The sequence below is a fragment of the Sceloporus occidentalis genome, unplaced genomic scaffold (genome assembly GCF_023333645.1).
Source record: "Sceloporus occidentalis isolate IW3139 unplaced genomic scaffold, rSceOcc1.0.p SCAF_50, whole genome shotgun sequence".
Lineage (NCBI taxonomy): Eukaryota > Metazoa > Chordata > Lepidosauria > Squamata > Phrynosomatidae > Sceloporus > Sceloporus occidentalis.
The window spans coordinates 5,618,886-5,639,315 of record NW_028317030.1 but is presented as its reverse complement, the minus strand read 5'-3'; the positions used below and the strand labels follow the sequence as shown (position 1 = coordinate 5,639,315).

The 20,430-nt window shown below is 47.5% G+C and overlaps 2 protein-coding genes across 2 annotated transcripts; both read right to left on the bottom strand.

Annotated features, from left to right (window-relative positions):
* Positions 1-3,996: 3,996 nt before the first annotated feature.
* LOC149288744 (protein C10) lies at positions 3,997-4,792 on the bottom strand. The gene is made up of 3 exons (XM_089491583.1): positions 4,726-4,792; positions 4,224-4,400; positions 3,997-4,139 (listed from the first exon to the last, which is right to left on the bottom strand). The coding sequence occupies exons 1-3, from the start codon at positions 4,790-4,792 to the stop codon at positions 3,997-3,999; spliced, it is 387 nt and encodes a 128-aa protein (XP_089347709.1).
* A 3,444-nt stretch (positions 4,793-8,236) lies between these two features.
* On the bottom strand, positions 8,237-14,456 carry LOC149288743 (atrophin-1-like). Its single transcript, XM_089491441.1, has 11 exons — positions 14,430-14,456; positions 13,948-14,085; positions 13,192-13,302; positions 12,205-12,999; positions 11,306-11,505; positions 10,808-11,035; positions 10,409-10,437; positions 9,468-10,208; positions 9,237-9,380; positions 8,397-8,577; positions 8,237-8,270 (listed from the first exon to the last, which is right to left on the bottom strand). The coding sequence occupies exons 1-11, from the start codon at positions 14,454-14,456 to the stop codon at positions 8,237-8,239; spliced, it is 2,628 nt and encodes an 875-aa protein (XP_089347567.1).
* Positions 14,457-20,430: the final 5,974 nt, after the last annotated feature.

Genomic DNA, 20,430 nt, shown 5'->3' with positions numbered 1-20,430 from the left:
CCCTGTGCCCCAATGTCCGTCCGTCTGTCTAATCCTCAGGCTCCGATTTACTTCCTTGAATTCCTCTCTCCCACTCTCACTTTCTCTCTCTCTCCCTGTTTCTCTCCCCTCGTCTCTCTCTCTCTCTCTCTCTCTCTCTCCTTTTCTCTCTTTCTGTCTCTCTCTCTCTCTCTTTCCCTGTCTCTTTCCCTCTCTCCCTTTCTCTCCCTCTCTCTCCCTCTCCCACTCTCTTTCTCTCTGTCTGTCTTTCTGTCTCTCCGTCTCTCCCACTCTCTTTCTCTCCCTCTCTCTGTTTCTCTTTCCCTATCTATTTTTTTCTCTCTCTCCCTTTCTGTCTCTCCGTCTCTTTCCCTGTCTCTGTTTCTCCTTCTCTCTCTATTTCCTTGTTTCTCTCTCTCTATTTCTCTCTCTCTTTCCCTGTTTCTCTCTCTCTGTCTCTCTCTCTCTGTCTCTCTCGCACAGGAAGCTCTGCTTCTCTCTGTTTCCACTTCTCCTTTTCGCAGGTCACTTTGCAGACATTGTGTAATCTCGAGGCACACGGCGAGCAGACCGACGCAAGCAGAGCCAGGAGAGACTCGGGGCAAGGTGCAGGTACACACACGCTGCCCCTTTTTCCTCCCCTGACATCCCCTTTTCCCAGGCGCTCAGAATGTTTGTTGGATGTGAGGGTCTCACAGCGTAATTTACACTTTAGGAATTAAATTGTGAGAATAAAATAAAGGCTTCCCGTTATATAAATAGTACTCAGAAAGGCCACAAAGATACCTAAAAATATCCCATAAAGCCCCGCCCCTAGCCACACCTTCTAAGAAAAAAAGTGTCCTTTATTGGCCATTTGAAATGTTAGAAGGTATAGAATTTACATAATCTCAATGCGCGGAGTCAGTAACACCCGTTATTATTGGTTATTCACACACCTGGGAACATCCAGGCTCCAGCCAGCCGGGGCCCTCCCTTTTCAGGTAGGCGGTCCCAATGACATCGATGGGTGGTCCCGCTGACATCGGTGGGCGGTCCCGCTGACATCGGTGGGCGGTTGCTAGCCCCCCACGCAGGAAGTCGTCACGGTCGAAGGGGAAGTGGGCGGGGAGTAGGGCGTGTCATAACGTTGCTCCAGCCACCCGGAGTTTCTCCATGGTTACCGGAGAAGTGGCGCTTCAGGTGAAACCCGGAGAGTTCCCAGAAATGGTTGTTTGTATGATTATTATTATCTTTTATTTATATAGAATACCCATTGTACAGCGCTGCAGAATATGATGGCGCTATATTAATACAGTTATTCAAAACCAGAACGGTTAACGGCGTTACAAACAAGAGGATTCGTCCCGGAACACAAATTAGAAAGCAGGAGGATCGGCGACGGGTCAGATAACCAGATGTTTGCAGAATTATTACAATGTAAGGGTCAGAGTAGAGGACTGCATTGGGAGGCTAAAAAACTTGCGGGCTGTCAGGCGCTGTACCTGCGGGTCCCGGAAATCCCGCGCAGTCCCGCATGGCTGCCTTCTCGCTGCTCACTTGCAGTGTTCCTGTCTTGCTCCGCCCAGGAACAAAACAGAGTCACGTGATGTGACGTCACTTCCCATGACTCCGCCTTGTTCCTTGTCAAGAGAAGAGACACTGTGAGGGAGCAACTCAAGGGCAGCCTTGCGGGACTGCGCGGGAAATCTGCAGTTCAGGTAAGGAGGTGGCGTGATTGGCCACAAATGTGGCGGGAGCGGGCGGGAGTGGAACACCCACATTGCGGGAGCGGACGGGATTGGGCAAAAAATCAGCGGGAGTGGGATTGAAAAAGCCGGCCTGCGCAGGGCTCTAGTTCAGAGAGACACGGAGATCAGGAGATTCTCGTTCTGTGATCTGACCACAATCTACTACACAATCATTATCACACCGCATGGGGGAAACAATAGAACGGCTCAGTCTTAATCACCCAGCTGGACACTAATGACCACCAAGAACGGACTTCATTAGCATCGCCATAAAGCGTCTGTTCAGTGTGGTGTTTGAGCCGGGAAAGTCACCCAAAATTGACAACACTGTCGGCCTCAAGATCTGCAGATAAAGAGAGTTTATTGGAAAAAAAAAGGGATAAAACCAGGTTTTTGTCAACATTACTGTACACAGAGCTGGGGGTTATATTACTGTATACAGGGCTGGGGGTTATATTACTGTATACAGCGCTGGGGGTTATATTACTGTATACAGTGCTGGGGGTTATTACTGTATACAGCGCTGGGGGGTTATATTACTGTATACAGCACTGGGGGTTATATTACTGTATACAGTGCTGGGGGTTATTACTGTATACAGCGCTGGGGGTTATATTACTGTATACAGCACTGGGGGTTATATTACTCTATACGGCACTGGGGGTTATATTACTGTACACAGCGCTGGGGTTATATTACTGTATACAGGGCTGGGGGTTATATTACTGTATACAGGGCTGGGGGTTATATTATTGTATACAGCGCTGGGGGGTTATATTACTGTATACAGCGCCTGGGGGTTATATTACTGTACACAGCGCTGGGGGTTATATTACTGTATACAGTGCTGGGGGTTATTACTGTATACAGCGCTGGGGGGGTTATATTACTGTATACAGCACTGGGGGTTATATTACTGTATACAGTGCTGGGGGTTATTACTGTATACAGCGCTGGGGGGTTATATTACTGTATACAGCACTGGGGGTTATATTACTCTATACGGCACTGGGGGTTATATTACTGTACACAGCGCTGGGGTTATATTACTGTATACAGTGCTGGGGGTTATTACTGTATACAGCGCTGGGGGGTTATATTACTGTATACAGTGCTGGGGGTTATTACTGTACACAGCGCTGGGGGTTATATTACTGTATGCAGCGCTGGGGGTTATATTACTGTATACAGCGCTGGGGGTTATATTACTGTATACAGCGCTGGGGGTTATATTACTGTATGCAGCGCTGGGGGTTATATTACTGTATACAGCGCTGGGGGTTATATTACTGTATACAGCGCTGGGGGTTATATTACTGAATACAGCGCTGGGGGTTTAGCAAAACCTTAAGTGAAAAGGGAACAGAAACTAATGCAGCGCGGGCAGGACTCGGGGAGCAGGACTCGGCGGGCAAGGTAACCGGGGAGCCAGGAACAATATAAAGGGGGGCTGCATGGTGCAGAATGCATAGGGTTGCCCAGGACCCAAGGGGCACAGAGTTTCTCCAGCAGCACATTATAAAGCATGCTAATATTAATACCTAAACTAGCCCATGGGGCATCTAGCAAAGTAAGCAGAGGTAAAGATTCTGCCCCCAACCTCTTCTGTTTTTTCCAATTACAAGGACTTTCAGCAACGGTTACACCACGCCTGGATCATTTATGTGCTTCTTTAAGGACTTTCTGCACACTTTCTGTTCCCGGCCCTTATATATCGATAGGCAGCAGCGCTAAAGGCATGGAATTCACACGAACCAGGATTTTACTATCTGGGACCAAGCGATCACTTCAGTTGTTTGCGGTCGTTCGATGAGCAGCGGGAGGGACGTTTTAAGGATAAAAATGTTATTTTCGATTAAGGTTTAAATGTTTTATTAATAAAAATGTTTAATGTCTCTTTAAGACGTCATATCTTTTTTGTAGATAACAGATTTAAAGTCACATTTTGCAGAACCCGACTAGGTTCGGACTCTCCTGCGGACCCTGTCGCCGGCGGTCAGTAAAAGGCAGGGTAGATAGCCGCGCAGTTCTTGGACTAGCAGGGGTACAGCCGACAAAGCCGGGTCAGGAAGCCAGGACAGGAGGATGTTAGATCCACAAAACGTTCTTCTGGGAGACATGAGGAAATAGTTACCCCAATTCAAGGCATCCAAGATGGCGCTCATTGTAAGCATCTCCAAATCACCCTGGGTCCCAAGAGGGGGTAATTACATGGCGTGGGGGCTCCGCACACGTGGCAAACGGGGGCAACGTCCAGTCCAAAGGGTACGGGGGTCTCGGGTTGGGTTCAGGATGAAGGCATCGGGAGTCCGGCGTGCGGAGGGAGCGGCAGGGGAGGCAGGAAGAACGACTTCAATTTGCTGGACATGGCTGCGATCTCGGCATCCTGAGACTCGTACGATTTCACAAGGCGGGCAAATCGCAGGACACCTGCGGACAGGAAGAACGTTTGGTTGAGGTGTTCACACTTTTTGTCTTCCCCCTGAGCACCCCACCGGCACTCGTCTTACTTACCCTCCCCGTCCGGGGTGAACCCGTAGTTCTGCAGGACCTCCTGTTGGATTTGTACGGCTGTGGGGAGCAGGAGCTGCAGCACTTTGCCCAGGTCGTTCCCGGAGCTCTCTCGGGCTTCCTCCAGACGGGCGCTGCCTGTAGGAGACTGCAGAGCGTCCAGGACCTCGGCCAGAGCCTCTGCAACTCGAAGAGACCCCGAGTCAAAAACCATGCAGGGCGACAAAGCAAGATCCAATCAGGATGCAAATGTGTTACTCAAATGGCTCTAATACCTGTCCCCATGGAAACCTTGACTTGACATTATTTAAAGATACACCTGCATTCAAGCAGGGATATCAACCATAACATACTGGGAACGAAAGCTCTTATCAGAAGGCTTCAGAATCAGCAGATCAGTGCGAACTGTGTCACCCTGAGAGTTTGCCCCTTTACCCTGAGATTGGGGCAAATACCATGAGATTCAGGTTCAAGCATTGATGGTTCCCAGACATCATACACTCACCTTTCACCTGCTCCAGGGTCAGTGACACTGTCTGCGCTGGGGGGGCAGGTCTCTGCAGGCTTGACATGTCTCTCTCTATAATAACTATCCGGATTAGCTCTTTATACAATGTATACACAACGTATGACTACCCTGCTGTGTCCGCCACCGGAATCAACCCATACAACACCGGCTTCCTCTCTGGGAACAGAGACGTAGTGCGTGAGCGCTCCCTCTGCCGGCTGGAGGATACATTGCAACCAGAGGGAGCGCAAAAGGGACCTGGGAAACCGCCTACAACTCCCAGGATGCACTTCTCCTATATACCGGCGGCTGTTTTATTAAGAGATTCATAGTACTGGGTTGTGATAGCTTAAATGCACCCCAGCCATGGTTATTTTCCGTAGATCATTCTAAAGAGGTTCAGTGGAGTAATGCAGCCATTTACTCACGATACCCCCAAAAAGTAACTACTTAGAACACCACAGCGGCCGGATTACTACTAGCGCGTATCGCATCAAGCCTCCCACAGAAACGCCAATAAAAAACGCATTAATACGCAAATCGGCTTCTATATATCGTCTTTTATTCAACCACGCTAGGGCAGTTCCTCCGTGGAGGAACCTTCTAGACAAATAGCAAAAAAGCTATGAATCACGAACGACTACGCTCAACGAGCCGGACCCAGCTCCGGTAAAGCCTGATGTAACATAAGGCGACAAAACATAACGTATGCTATAAGGTAACACCAATGTACAGGAGATTCATCTATGATATATACTTCTGCCGCACGACAAATAAATGGAGTATGTACTAAAAATAATCCAATACATTCTACAAAAAATGAAAATAACGGTCGGCTCTCCCCGAGACTGAATATGCAGATCACCGCGCACTGATTGGCTTGTTTTGTTGTTTTTTTTTTAGACGCGTTTTGACGTCAGAGGCAAGAAGGGCTAATCTCACCTCCTAAAGTAATGTTGCTAGGATACCGGGCTGCGCTAAAGTGAGGGCGTGGCTTTTTTCCCACATCGAGCATCATGGGAGATATATATATATACATATATATATATATATATATATACATACACTCTCACGCATTGCTGGTAGAGTGTTTGGTGCTGTACAAGAAATAACTACAAATCTATGCTATATGAATATGGCTGCCAGCAGTGTTGTTGGTGCTGTACACATATCTTGCTTATATTGTGATACTTACACATTATTGCTGACCTTGTTGTGTTGTATGTCAGTGTATGTATATACAGCCCTGGAAACATATAACCGTTATCATAACTCCAGCGGAAGATTGGGTACTGCATTGTGCCCCCATTGGCGTAACACGTGGCTGTGGGCATCCAGCCGGGGTCTGCTGCCTTGATTGTGCCAGGATTACCTAAATCCTAGGATAGTCCCTCTTTCTTTCTCCAATGCCCCTCTTTCTTCCCCCGATGCCCCTCTTTCCTCCCCCAATGCCCCTCTTTGCTCACTCGATGCCCCTCTTTCTTCCCCTGATGCCCCTCTTTCTTCCTCTGATGCCCCTCTTTTCTCACCTGATACCCCTCTTTCTTCCCCTGATGCCCCTCTTGGAATGTTTGCTGGGTATGGGGGTATCACAGGGTTCTACAGCCCTAAAAGCCCCGACAATGTGTATAGTAACAGGAAATGATGATCTACATTATATAATAAAAATCTATGATAGATCGAGTAGATCCCTTAGCCGGGTATATAAACCGTTCTCAGTGGGCAGAGTCACACACAGTTGTAGTAAGTGCTTTCTCACTTTATTTGAATCCCTCTCTGCGTGTTACACAAGTGTCCGTGCCAAGTCATCGTGCAAAGGCGCAGGAGGGGGGGGTAGCGTACAAAAGGGGAGGGGGTTGGGCTGATGGAAGAGTGTTATATCCATATATATTTATACAGTTATATATCCAAAGGTGTTCACACCCCCTCCTCACACATATATATATATAGATTTATATACACACATATATACAGGATATCCGTGCACGCACAATTACATATATAAACACAGAAGATATATACAGTGTCACAAAAGTGCACACACACACATACTGTACATACAGATATATACAGGGTAGCACTCATGTACACGCACATACTGGTATATATACAAGCCCAGACACACGGGTGACACCGGAACGTTGGTGGGAAAACAGAAAAACTTCCAATGTTTGGGGGGGGGTTTGCGTACAAATGTAGAATTCCGGCAGAAATCGTAAACAAAAATTAAAATTGTAAAAGTTGCAGCCAGTGAGGCGCAGATGGGTAAAGTGGGTATTAAGTTATAAGATGGTAACCGCCTCGGTGCCCATCGGATCACCGAGCACCATAGAAATGTTCTTGGAAGACCTCCTGGCTTCAGAAGTCCCACGGGTCCTTCAGCTTTACCTCGTCTTTGGGGCATCCACGATTTACCCCACCGAAGAGATGGTGTCATTATTACAGAGTGTATCCACCCTCATATACAATCAGACACATTCCTAGAGGTGCGAGGTTATATTGCCCACATCCTGACATGCGTTCCGAGGGGGTGGAACTTCTGTTTTATCCACTCCCTGACACACGCCCCGAGGGGGTGCGAGGTGGTTATTATCTACACCCTGACACATGTTCAGAGGGGGTGGGAAGTGGTTATTATCCACACCCTGACACACGTTCCGAGGGCGTGGGAGGTGATTACTAGCCACACCCTGACACACGCTCCGAGGGGGTGTGAGGTGGTTACTAGCCACACCCTGACACGCGTTCCGAGGGGGTGGGAGGTCGTTTCTATCCACACCCAGGCTCACATTTTGAGGGAGAGGGAAGCTACTATTACACACGAAGACACGCTCCGGGGGGGTCGGAGACCCAGATCTGTCACATCCAAAACAGACGTTTAGTGAGACATCACATACAAAACTAAATAAAGTCCAATAGATGTAAGGGTTATTTAACGAGCTGTCACTCCACTGGATGCCTTGGCCGCTGGCAGTCTAGCTGTATGACAAAGTTGTCACTGCAGATTGCTGGTCTTGGGTGTCTCATTCCTGTCACGGGATGCATGTCTCCGTTAGTGAAAGTGAACTTGACGCTGTCCAATGTCGGCCTTTTTTAAAGTGTTTTGCTGTGTCACGGAATGTCTATCAGTTAAAACCTGTCTCACTGTCACAGTGTATATATCAATTACAATGTCTCAGTGTGTCTCTTTATCAGAGAGTGTTTATAGCAGGGTATCTTGGTTCCAAGGACGCTTTGATTGAATGTCTCTTTCCCACTTGGTGTCTCCCACAGACTGTCACAAGACATCTCCATTAGAATATCTCTTTTGGGGGATGTTGCCCAAGTAGTTAGTCCCAGGGATTGTCTCCATTCCAAGGTGTCTGTCACTTTTTTATTCTTTATCTCAGGGTGTCACTCTGTCTTTGAATGTCTCCTTGCTCCATGAAAGAACGTTTCTCTCTCGTTCTCTCAGATACCTACGATAAATGAGAAAACCCCCTGACCACTGGGCTTTAATCTCCAAAAATTACAGAGTTTTATCGGTTTCCTTCTTCAAATGACTGTAAGACAGAAAAAGAAAATCCAAGGTCAGACAAAAAAGTATATTTAAAAAATCTGGTAACATTTCATGGTATAGTATAAAAAAAGGTAAGAGATCATACTGTGGGCCGCGGGGGTACCCTGACCTGTAGAAGTCTTCCTGTCCAGGCAGTGGAACACCTTGAAGAGGATGGTGAGTCTGAAGCCAGTGCTGTTGCTCCAGGGCCAGACGTTGTAGTTCAGCCGACTGCGCATGCATGGCTTGTAGCTGGTGAGCAGCAGACAGGGGGGCTGACAGTGAGCTCGGGAGATCTCTGTATGGGGAGGCTGAGCGGGATAAAGAACGAAGAGTGAATGGAAAATCAGTCTTCAGTGCCATTACCCTGTTGTACCGTAAACAACCTATAACTTCCATCAATCCAGGTAACTTTCGTTGTACTCCATTTGAACTCAGATATCCCTCGGATTAAATTCTGTGCCATAAAACCCAATCTCACATTTTCTTATTTCGGGGGTGCGCTCGTTCCCCTTCTAGGGATTCTTCACCATAGTTCCAAGCTCCTGTGCCAGTCTATTAAAGGTCCCTGAGATTTTGCACCCATCTCGTTAAACATCCCAAGGATTTTCCAACCTTTCCCAATGATCACCCCAAGATTCTCCGACTAATCTGATTTTCCACCTGACTACCCCTGAGGTTCTGCACCGTCCCTACTGACCATCCACTACGTTTTCCGCTCACCCACTGACATTCCCCACCTTTCAGACCTTTCTGTGATTCTTCACATCTTCCCACTGACTACTCCCAAGACCTTCTCCTATCCTATCCGTTTGATGAAAGTCTCTACATGTAGTCCATGTCGCCGTTTTCAATTATCACAGTACATTCACAGCATTATCTGTCATGTACCCAATCGGCCATTGTAAGGTGATCTATACTCCATAATTCCATCATTAGATGCCATGACTTATACGGCTCTGCGACTTACCAAATATCTGTTGCCTTAGCACGTCACTGTCATGTAGGGGGTGAGGGATCAGAGGATTTGGTAGAGCAGCTGCAGGGTACGGGATCCGCGTAAGATGGGACCCCGATGTCAGTGGATCCATAAGGGGGTGTACACCAGCAGAGGCTGAGGTGAACAACAACGGCCAGGGTAAGGTCACTTAAACCACCGCCTCAATAAATAGCTTGTACTAAAGAGTTTTCTCCAACTCACCTGCGTGGATCGCGTCCTGTTGGTGTAAATGTAGGTGCGAGTGGATATGTGAGTGCTGGTGATGATGCGGAGTCACGTTCAACATCTGGAGTCTAGTCAAAGGATCCCCACTCAGAGCCGCCACTCTCTCCGCATGTTGACGTTCTGCAGCCAGGCGTTCTGCGTAGGACAGTTCGCCACGGCTCCCACCAGCAGTTCCAGCTCCTCCAGGAGCCCCACCGGGTCCACCAGCAGCACCTCCAAGAGTCAGTCTCTCTCTTTCCAGGGCATGTGCATGTGTATGCTGCCCGTGATGATATTGGAAGGCAGGATGCAATCCCATCTGAGGAGGGACACCTGGAGCCGAGGGAGGAGGTTGTGGCGGGGGCGGATGATGTGGTGGCGGAGGTGGGAGAGGAAGGGAGGATGGGTGAAGAGGGTCCATTTCTCCTGGTTTCACTTCATACCCAGGCTTAAGTCTCTCCCTTAGCTCGCGCTCAGCCCGGGATGGGTCACCGGCAAAAACGGCAGGGAGATTATAGGCTAAAAGTGGGTCTCCCAGGGGTAGATAGAAAGGGTGATGTGGAGGGTGGCCAGGTTGCGGAGCTCGTCCTGCAGGAGACAGCACATGGGGGCGCGCATACTCGCTCAGGGTGCGGAGAGCAGGAGTGTCAGGCCCCAAATAGGGTGGAACAGCAGCCACCGCCCCTGGAGGTTCAAAGTGAGGTGGGCGAGAGGGAGCCGTGGACGGGGTTGGTAAAGCTAAAGTTGGATGGTGAGGAGGCTGCTGCGGACAGAGCTGAGGGCAGTCATGAGAACGGGACTCAAGCTTCTGGAACAATAGATTGGGAGAGGGTGGAAAGAAGGCATTATTAACATTTAATATATTAACATGTTCTCCCCCTAATGCCATGTCGTAGATCGATGTGATACTGAGGAAGATACTGAGGAAGACCCTGGACCACCTCCCATCCCCTCGGAACTTGTTATACTCTGGGGCATCTAAGGCTTACAGATAACAGCGAGCCCTGACGGTCACCGAGAACACAGAAAACAGGAAGATATTTAAATACAGCAACCATAAAAAACTGCCAACACATGCAAATATAGGTAGTCCATGGAGCTCGACTATTCCTCAACCCACTATGGATATAATTTCTCTATTGTCTACGCCAATGGTGCCTAACCATGAGTACAAGGGAACGTACTCATCGGGTCACAACAGTAACCACACTTTACCGTTTCTTTATACCTTTTTCCCAATATAAGTATCATCTTTAGCCAAAGACACCTTTTTCTCCTGGGCTAATATTTTAGTTACTCTTCCAATCAGTATGTTACTCATACAATGCATGTTGTACCATTGAGACACTGTCTGTACTGAGGTCTCTCTTACCGCGTTTCGTTCCAGTTCACGCTCCCTCTCCCGCTCTCTCTCCCGTTCCTCGCGTGCTCTCTGTTCACTCTCTCGTCTTGCCCTCTCTATCTGTTCTGTGCGTTTCTTGGAGAGCTTGGACCCTTCCAAGGGCACGAAATACAGGTCGGTTCGGCAGCAGGAGTTATATCCACGGTCTAGGTGTTTGTTGAATCTGAGGGGTAGAAAAAAAAGGTAAAGAAAGAGTTGTGGGGAAGAACAGCGGAAAGAATGGAGTAGGAGATAATAATGGGAAGACTGTGAGAGAAATTAATGAAAGTTACTTTATACGTTACCAGTAAGGAAGGATCTATATAACATAGATACCGCTTTCAGGCCTCCACCTCCAGTTCTTTCCATCCATTGTCCCCTCTCGTCCTACATACCCTCCTAAACCCCACTCATCTACCTCTCCTCCCCATGATGCACACATATTCCCCCTTACCTTGCAGACTGGCTGGCGTGACTTGGTGTGTCCACAAGCTTGGGTGGAGGTGAGGGGCTGCTGGCAGGTGGGACAGGGCTTTCACCTTCTGGATCGCATTCTTCTGGAGGCTCCTGCTTTATCTGCACAGGGGCTGTAGGGGCCGGTGCAACTGGTGCGGCAGGGGCAGGAGGGGCTGGAGGAGAAGTCTCTTTATTTCCCTGGGCAGGAAGAGGAGGTGGCGTGGATGTCGGAAAAGATCCTGCCTTATAAGGGGGTGGGGGTCCACTTTTATAAGCAGAAGCAGGTGGTGGTGGTGGCCCCTTATAGCCTTGGAAGGGGTAGTTTGTGTAGGCTTGAGAGCTGTTGGGGTAATGACACACTGAAGGAGAAGAATGTGGCTGATAAATAGGGTGTGTGGGCTGTTGATTATGGGTCTCTGTCTGGGAAGGGAATGCTACATTTCCCCCTGAAGAGGACGATTGGGGCAAAATGTGGGCGCTATTAGAGGGCGCTGGTGACTGCCCACCTCCATTTGCTCCCCCTGCAGCCATCTGCTGAGTGTTGTTCTGAGGAGGTGGATTTGGGGAAAGGACTCCACCTGGTAGAATTTGAGGTTGGTGGTGTCCTGTTTGTGGTGGGCCTCCAGGAGGCAAATTGCTCTGTGGAGTAGGTGAGCGCCCTCTGTTTGGCAGAATGTGGGGGTGATGTGAATTATTTGTAGGATGGCTAGGAGACTGCCCCCTGCCCGCAGATGCCCCTCCATGAGAGTGCAGGACACTACTCTGGGACCCTGGAGACTGTAAGTGCCCAGCTGTAGGGATAGGGTGTAGGGGGTGGTTATTTATGGGGGATTGGGTCCGGTTGCCACCGTGGTGGGATGCTGTAAATCCGCTGGCAAGATGTTGACCCCCACCCACTTGTCCATTTTGGGGAGGGGGTTGAGGATACTGGGGACCCCCAGCATTTCGACCGTAGTTTAGCCCACCCTGACCCCATGATGGGTGTGAGCCAGGTTGCTGCTGTCCATACTTGCCCTGTGGTGGATATGGATGAGGGTAACCAGATGGGTACTGCCCTGGGTAAGGTGGATACCTGAGGGTACAAGGGGCAGGGGGTATTGGCTGCCCAGCCTTCTCTCCCACCTGTTGTGGAATTCCAGGGGATGCATTAAGAGGCCGCAGGGCAGGTGGAGGAGGAAGGTTGTGGGACACATGAGGGTATGTTGTGGTGGAGGAAGAGCAAGTAGGTACACTGGCAGGGGCTGTGGGGGAGCCCAGTGGCCTGGGCGAACCTAGACCTGCTATGGGAGTGGTAGGTGGAGGCTTGGGCTGCGCAGGCTGTGTAGGTACTGCTTTTACTATCCCACCAGGGCTGGGGTAGAGTTGTGGAAGATGTGAGGTTTGATACCCTCGGGCAGTTGGGGGCTCAGCTTGAGAAGTAGGCTGTGGAGCTTGAGAGGGTGCTGGCAGGATAGGGGTATCAGGAACCGGCGAGGATGGGGGCTGGGGTGAGCTGGGCCCCCTGTAAAGAGATGGGAAGGATTTGGGAGATGGGACAGAGGAGGCATCGCTCTCGCTGTCTCCGCTGTGCAGGCTCGGGGATGTGCTGCGGTTGTCCTGGTCAATATCACGTGGGTCGCTTCCTCCATCCTCATTACCGCTTTGACCATCCAGACTTTCTTCATCTGGTGGTGGCCGTGTGACCTCAGGAGACTGCGGAGAAATGTCAGTACAAATTATGAGTTACATATGGAGTTATCGTTTTGAAGGAAAACATGAAGAGAGGTGGAGGAGGTAAAAATATTATCAAGAGCGTGAGGTTTCATGAATTGTAGTGGCAAAAAATGATAAGAAGTTGGACAATAAACAACACATGTTTACAAATGAAACATATCTGATAATTACCTCCATCTTTACTTTTTTCTGGATCTTCCCTGCTTCACTCTCGCTCTCAGAAGAGTCCTTTACTCTCTCCCGTTTAACGCTCTTCGAAATAGAATCGTCCATGCGTCCCTTCTGCGATGGAAAGAACATACACGTTTACTAATCTGCACCCAAATAATCGCTGTTTTCCCCGCTCCAGTCCCAGCTCTCCTCTTCAGCGTTATCACATTTCACAATACAGTCTCTAGGCTGTCGTCCCAGTCCTTTAAATGGTCTTTCTCCCCAGGTGTGTCTTCATCCCTTTCCGTCTCTACCTCATCTCCCTAATTTCACTGCTCTGTCCACATACCTTCACACAAGTATGTCTCTTTCCCAGCTACTCAGGTCCATCACCATCTTTTTATCCCAGTTAATTCACTACCAAGCTCGATATTTTCTGCCTACTAAATGTTCTTCCTTTATTCTCAGTTTAGTCTTCATCCATGCTCTCCACATCTCCATCACATCATCCCTGATCATCTCTGGTCCTCACTCTAACTCTGTCTCCATTACAGTGATCATCTTCTCCCACCATCTTTTTTTCCCCAACTCCATCATGATACCCATCACTGATCTCCAGCCACATATTCTTTTCCTAAAACCCATCAGTTGACAAATTAGGTGCCTCATTCCAGCTCGTATACCATCCCCTTTCTGTCACCTTCTTTCCATAGACCCATGAGTTGCTTGTTCCCGGCTCCTATACCATTCCCTCCCTCTCCTGCTCTCTCATATCACCTTTCCGCTTGGCCTTGCTTTCTCGCTCTTGCTGTCACTACTGGACGTGCTGATTGCTCCAGGAGATGCCCGTCCCCGTGCCCTACGTTCCTCCCTGGGCCCCACGCTCTCCTTTCTCCTTCCGCTCCTCATGGACATCTTCCCAGGGAGACAAATGAAATGTTAATGGTGGAGACAGAAAGATCAGGCTGTCTTTGCCTAAGAAGCACCGGTTGGTGCTATATCTCTCATAATTCATGCCGTAACATACGTGTTAATTATTAATTTACATGTCAATCATTAATTTTAAGTAGCAAATAGCACTAAAGTTGTATGTTGGCTTGTTAATGAGTATATCCTGACGTTCATGAGCCAACGTGTGAATCTGAGGCTAACTTTGCCTCTGAGTGCTGGTTATATTGTGCAACTCACACTCACTTTCTTTCCATATTTGAATCCAATTAACTCAGTTTTAGCAGTTAGTTTGCTTCGGATCAACTCACCGAGTCTTTGTTCTGGCGGGTTTTCATATTGTAGGGTCCACAGGCCCCATTTCCCCCGCCGGTTTCTGAGAACATAAACCTCCGGCAGACCCTTGTTGTGTTTTTTGGGGTAGAGAAAACTTGGACTGAAGATCAGGACTCTCAAATTTCCTGGTGGAATAAAAAAAAAAGAATTGTGCATAATTGGTCTCGATTTCCCATTTGGTTGTAGCTGGTGGAGGTGTGGGACAAGGAATGTGCACCGGGAGGCGATATTAGAAGAGGGGCATCAATGGAGGAAAGAGGGGCATCAACAGAGGAAAGGGGGCATCAACGGAGGAAAGGGGGGCATCAACGGAGGAAAGGGGGGCATCAAATGAGGAAAGAGGGGCATCAACGGAGGAAAGAGGGCCATCAACGGAGGAAAGGGGGGCATCAACGGAGGAAAGGGGGGCATCAACGGAGCAAAGAGGGCCATCAACAGAGGAAAGAGGGGCATTAATGGAGGAAAGAGAGGCACAGGAGGAGGAAGGAGGGGCACGGGACGAGGGAAGCGGGGCACAGGAGGAGGAAAGAGGGGCCTCAGAGGAGCAAATCTGGATTTGGGGACCAAAGAGGGACACCTGACAGGTAAGCTATGTAAGGCGGGATGTTAACTGAAAATCTGGTGACCTGGTTCCATTTGTTTAAAAAAAGAATATGTATTAGAAGCCCACTTTATGTCTATACAACGGGGGGCAGCCATGGTCTTAATCTCACGATTTGGATAATCATTCTCCCTCATTATTTTACCCCCTAGGTTAATATGTCTCGTTTGTGGCAGCTATTTTGTTTGGTTGCCTTTTTTTATTATTATAGTAGTCCTGCCACCTTTTGCCACCATCTACCAATACGGTAAAATAAACCCCCTAACTCTAAACCAAATACCCCCCAAACAATTCCACCAATTGGCGATCAGAAAGCGCAGGCGGTGGAAGTTAAAAGCCATCACGGTGACATCACGGAAAGCGGACATGCAAATCCAAGTCTTTGTGCCGGAGCACAAAAGCCAGGCTTATCCCGGGCCATCTGTAATATTGTGGTCTGCGGGTTGTTGTGGGAAACCTGGGTGTTATATACAGCAGATTAATGTAAACCTTTATACAACGCACCTGCGCCTATTCAACAACACACGGTAATGGTACACGAGGGACAAAAAGAATATCACACCGCGTCTGTCACCTTTTCATAAATCCAATAGTTTAGAGTTTGGACATTAATGAAACTCATAGAACTTTCCTCAAGACCTGCTATGTGATTAGTCCTCCCCATTGAGTTAACCCTTGCCTTTTGTTAAAGGGACACTCGAGCCTTAAAATGCACTTTAATGTATATGATATATAGGTGGTCTCTTTAAATGTATGCCGTGTCCCCCTTGCAAATTGTTTCAATCAAATAGCTTCCAGCCCCACCATGTGCTCACTCAGTTACAATGTTGCCCCTGTGGCCAGTGAGTGAGCTCCTGTACCCCCAATGGTCAGTGATGGAGGGAGCACACGCTGAGAGGTATCTGCAGGGACTTTCTCCGTAATTTATAGAGCAAAGGGGTTTTCTGGGGAAGCTTGGCCAGGAAGCTGACTATTCATACACAGGTTTGCGGCACGCTATTAGCATGGAACTGACCTATGACCTTATTCACGAGTCACTGAAACACGGCCACCATCATTGGGGTTCAACCGATACACATGGATGGGGCCCCGAAAAGCCTCGATCTGTCCCAGGCCCTCTACTCGGCCTGAGCTCCCGCAGGCTTTGGGGCCCAGATGGCCCTTTTATTGGGATTGGGAGCTGGTGACTCCTTTCTGGACTGGTGGTCCCACTGCAAGCATTAGACAGGGTAGTAGTAGGAGCGGGGATGGCCATGTTTTTAGACTTCTGGCCGGTCTGTGTAATATAGAGATCTATTATCAGTCTTATGGGCAGTCTATGTAATATAGAGATCTATTATCAGTCTTATGGGCAGTCTATGTAATATAGAGATCTATTATCAGACTCCTGGCCGGTCTGTGTAATATAGAGATCTGGCTATATGGTATTTGGTGCCCCGCCACGGATTCTGTGCCCCCTCCAGCTTAGTTAAATTAACACGAGTAAGAGGGGATTCACCTCTGATGGTTTAACACAGAGGGGAAAATCCCATGTATGTTTAAATTCCCTCACGGTACCACTTCGGCTGGGAGGCTGTTCCATGTATCTACCACCCTCTCAGCAAAGAGCCTGACCCCCAACTTACTGGTGCCCTGCATGAAAATGCAAGTTGCTACCAGTAAAAAAAAAATGTGCCCACATAGCCTAGACGCCATGCCAAATCATTTTGTCACCACGGAGTAATGTATTCTGAATACTGGTTCATGGCGCTGCAGACGCTGTATATTCAAAATGCTGTGTTTGACTTTATAACGTGTACCCCTTTTCTGTATTCGTAGCTTTTCCACCATCCAGCCGGACATCAAGGAGTTAACTGCAATAACACCTTTCAGGTACTTTCAGGTATGTAATATAAGTAAATATAACAACTTATAATGAGCGAGTTACCTGCGCATGGGGACGTTAGAGAGCGTGACGCTATGTAACGTCCGTCTAGGCTGCTGCATATGACGGCGACATAAACTCATAGTTACAGCTGCTTGTGAGTGTTAATATTACATGTTACGTGTGTATAACACGCCAGGCATACTGTGCATGGTATAGACATAACAAAATGCAACTATCAAGATAACAAAGAAAAGCACCCTGAGATACCCCAGAGCTGCACCCGCCGGGGCAGATACCTTTTATACTAAGAACTACCCCGAAACACGGCATACAACCCAAATCCAGAGGAGAACCCCAAACATATGAACATAACTGATGCAAGTAGTGAACAGCCCCCCCAAACATGAGCACCCCAAGAACGCCTCAGTACAAATCACACAGGATCTGGATATTGAATGGCCCCCAAATAGTAAACAGGACACGTAAAATTTATATCACATGGCCAAAATATTGAACAGCACCCATAACATATACGTCACATACCCTGAATAGCAAACAGCACCACTAAAATCTATAAATATATACGGTATATCACATACCCCAAATAGTAAACAGTACCCCTAACTATATATCACATAACCCAAATAGTAAACAGCACCCCAAAATATATATATCTCATAGCCAGATTAGTAAACAGAACCCCTAATATATCTATCACTTACCTCGAATAGTAAACAGAACCTGTAAATATATATTGCATACCCCAAATAGTAAACAGCAACCCTAAATATATATATCTCATTCCTCGAATAGTAAAGCAGACCCCTAAGTATATATTACATAACCGGAATAGTAAAGAGCACCCCTAATTATATATCACATAACCGGAATAGTAAAGAGCACCCCTAATTATATATCACATAACCGGAATAGTAAAGAGCACCCCACAATATATATATATATATTTATATATATAATAACCTGAATAGTAAACAGCACCCCTAAATATACATCACATAACCTGAATACTAACCAACACCTCTAAATATATATCACAAAGCCCCTGTAGTGAACATTAACCCTAAAATATATATATCACATAACCAGAATAGTAAACAGCACCCCTAAATATATATATCACATAACCCAAATAGTAAACACAATCTGTAAATATATATTACATAACCGGAATAGTAAAGAGCACCCCAAAATATATATAACATAACCTGAATACCAACCAACTCCCCCAAATATATATCACATAGCCCCCATAGTGAACATCAACCCTAAAATATATACCATATAACCAGAATAGTAAACAGCACCCCAAATATATATAACATAACCTAAATACCAACCAACTCCCCCAAATATATATCACATAGCCCTTGTAGTGAACGTCACCCCATAAAATATATATATATCACATAACCCAAATAGTAAACCACACCGTTAAGTATGTATTGCGTACCCCCTGTAGTGAACAGGACCCCTAAATGTGTCAGATAAGAGAATTATTAATTGACGATCCTTTACCATGTTACCCAAATACTTAATGGAACCCAAAACACTACATAACTCATTTATTATATAACACCCCCAAAAAAAATCACCCTTTTTTAGCAACACCCCAAACTGTATCTCCTAAACAGCCTAAAACAGCACCCAATATGGACACTGATTTGCAGAGAGGTCTCTGAGGAGCCCCCGAAAGTGTAAAGCAACCCCAAAGCTGAGCAGAACCCCGGCAAAAATGGCACACAGACTGAAGAGCACCTCGTAAAAACAAACCAGGGCTCCCCCACATATGGACAACATGAAGCTTCAGCCCCAGCTACTGCACTGCACAAACATAACCTCCATGCTGGACAACACCCCAAAAATGTACCACCAAAAAAAACGCACCCCAAAACATGTCACATACCTCTTATATATAGCACCCCAAATCATAGAACATACACCTTATGAAGAGCACCCCAAAACATAGCACACCCCACATACCCCTATTAATAGCACCCCAAAAAAAGTATATATATATATCTATGAGCAACATTTCATATGTAAACCCGCATATCAAGTGGAACCCTGAAAATGTGTTTCATGCTCCACGATGAACACTCAGAGCGGCCACAACATACAGATGCTAAGCAGCACCACAAACACACAGCACACCCCAAAATATAACATTCTGTATACTGAACAGCACCCAAAAAACCTAAAACCATCCAATATACTCCTATACTGCTAAGGTACCCCTAACCCAGATATACTATAAAACACCCCCATATACTGTAAATACCCCTAAAAGCCATCCATCAGCCCCATTTACTATAAAATACACCCGGAATCCAACTAACAACCCCTATATACTATAAAATACCCCTAAAATCCCTCTAACAGCCCCAAACCCTCTTGCTAGCTCAATAAACATCAAGGAACAGCTCGATATAGACGCGGGTCGCCCCAAAAACCATCTGTACTGTTAGTTGCCCCTAAAAAAGGTGTCACACACCCTCCTGTATCTGACATCACTCCGGGCAGCATAAAAAGTTACCCTTCCCCCCCCCCCTTCAGGGGTAGTGTGACGGTACCACCCCCGACAGACTGCCAACCCTCACTACTACTTTATAACATATAGGAGTGCATGCCAATACATACCAACATTAACTCTTTATTGGAGCGCAAGCTCTTTTGGACAGGCCTAGCCCCGGCTACCTCCTATCTGTACTCCCCGGCCTCTCCTATAGAGTCACATACGTGTTGAGTGTAAGCTCCTGGGAGCAAGGAGAAGAGGTCGTCTTGGAATCTGTGTTTTTAACTCTTCGCCTCCCACTCCCCCCCCTTGTGTACTGCGCAGCTGTGCATGTTGGAGCCAGACAGATAGCCAGGCTGGGGGTGTGTGTTGCGTGTTCCCACAGGAGGGGGTGTGTGCGCGTGTACCTTTTTTGTATGTGTGTATGCTTAGTGTCTTGTGTGTGTATGTACATGTGTGTGATGTGTGTGTGTGTCACAGCGTGTGTCGGCTTCCCGGCTGCCAGCTGCCGCATGCTGTCTGCCCGTGCACATACGTGTGGCTTCACATGTATATCTCTACGTACACATCAATCTCAGCTCCACAGTGTCTGGAAGGATCCAGAACCCGCCGTATCACCCACCTAACAAAGGATCCGGGGGGGAAAAAGGGCAATTATGAGTCCTGAATTCTCCCTCTTTTTTTTTTTCTTTACTTCTGCAGCGCTACAGACTCAGGCGGAGACATTCGCCATCCGGGGCCAAGCGAAGGATCGGCGCGGGAGTCGCAGCGGAGCATTGTGGTGCGGCTTCCAGTACCTGCGCTGCTGGCTTGGGCCGAGTGGAAGAGGGAGAGCGAAAGGAGCAGCCACCCAGCCGAGGAGACGGAAAAAGCTCTTTTTTTTTCTTTCTTTCTTTCTTTCTTTTTTTTTTTTCTTTTTTTTTTTAATCCGTTGTGCAGTGAAAATCCCACAAAAGACAAATTTTTTTTACCTCC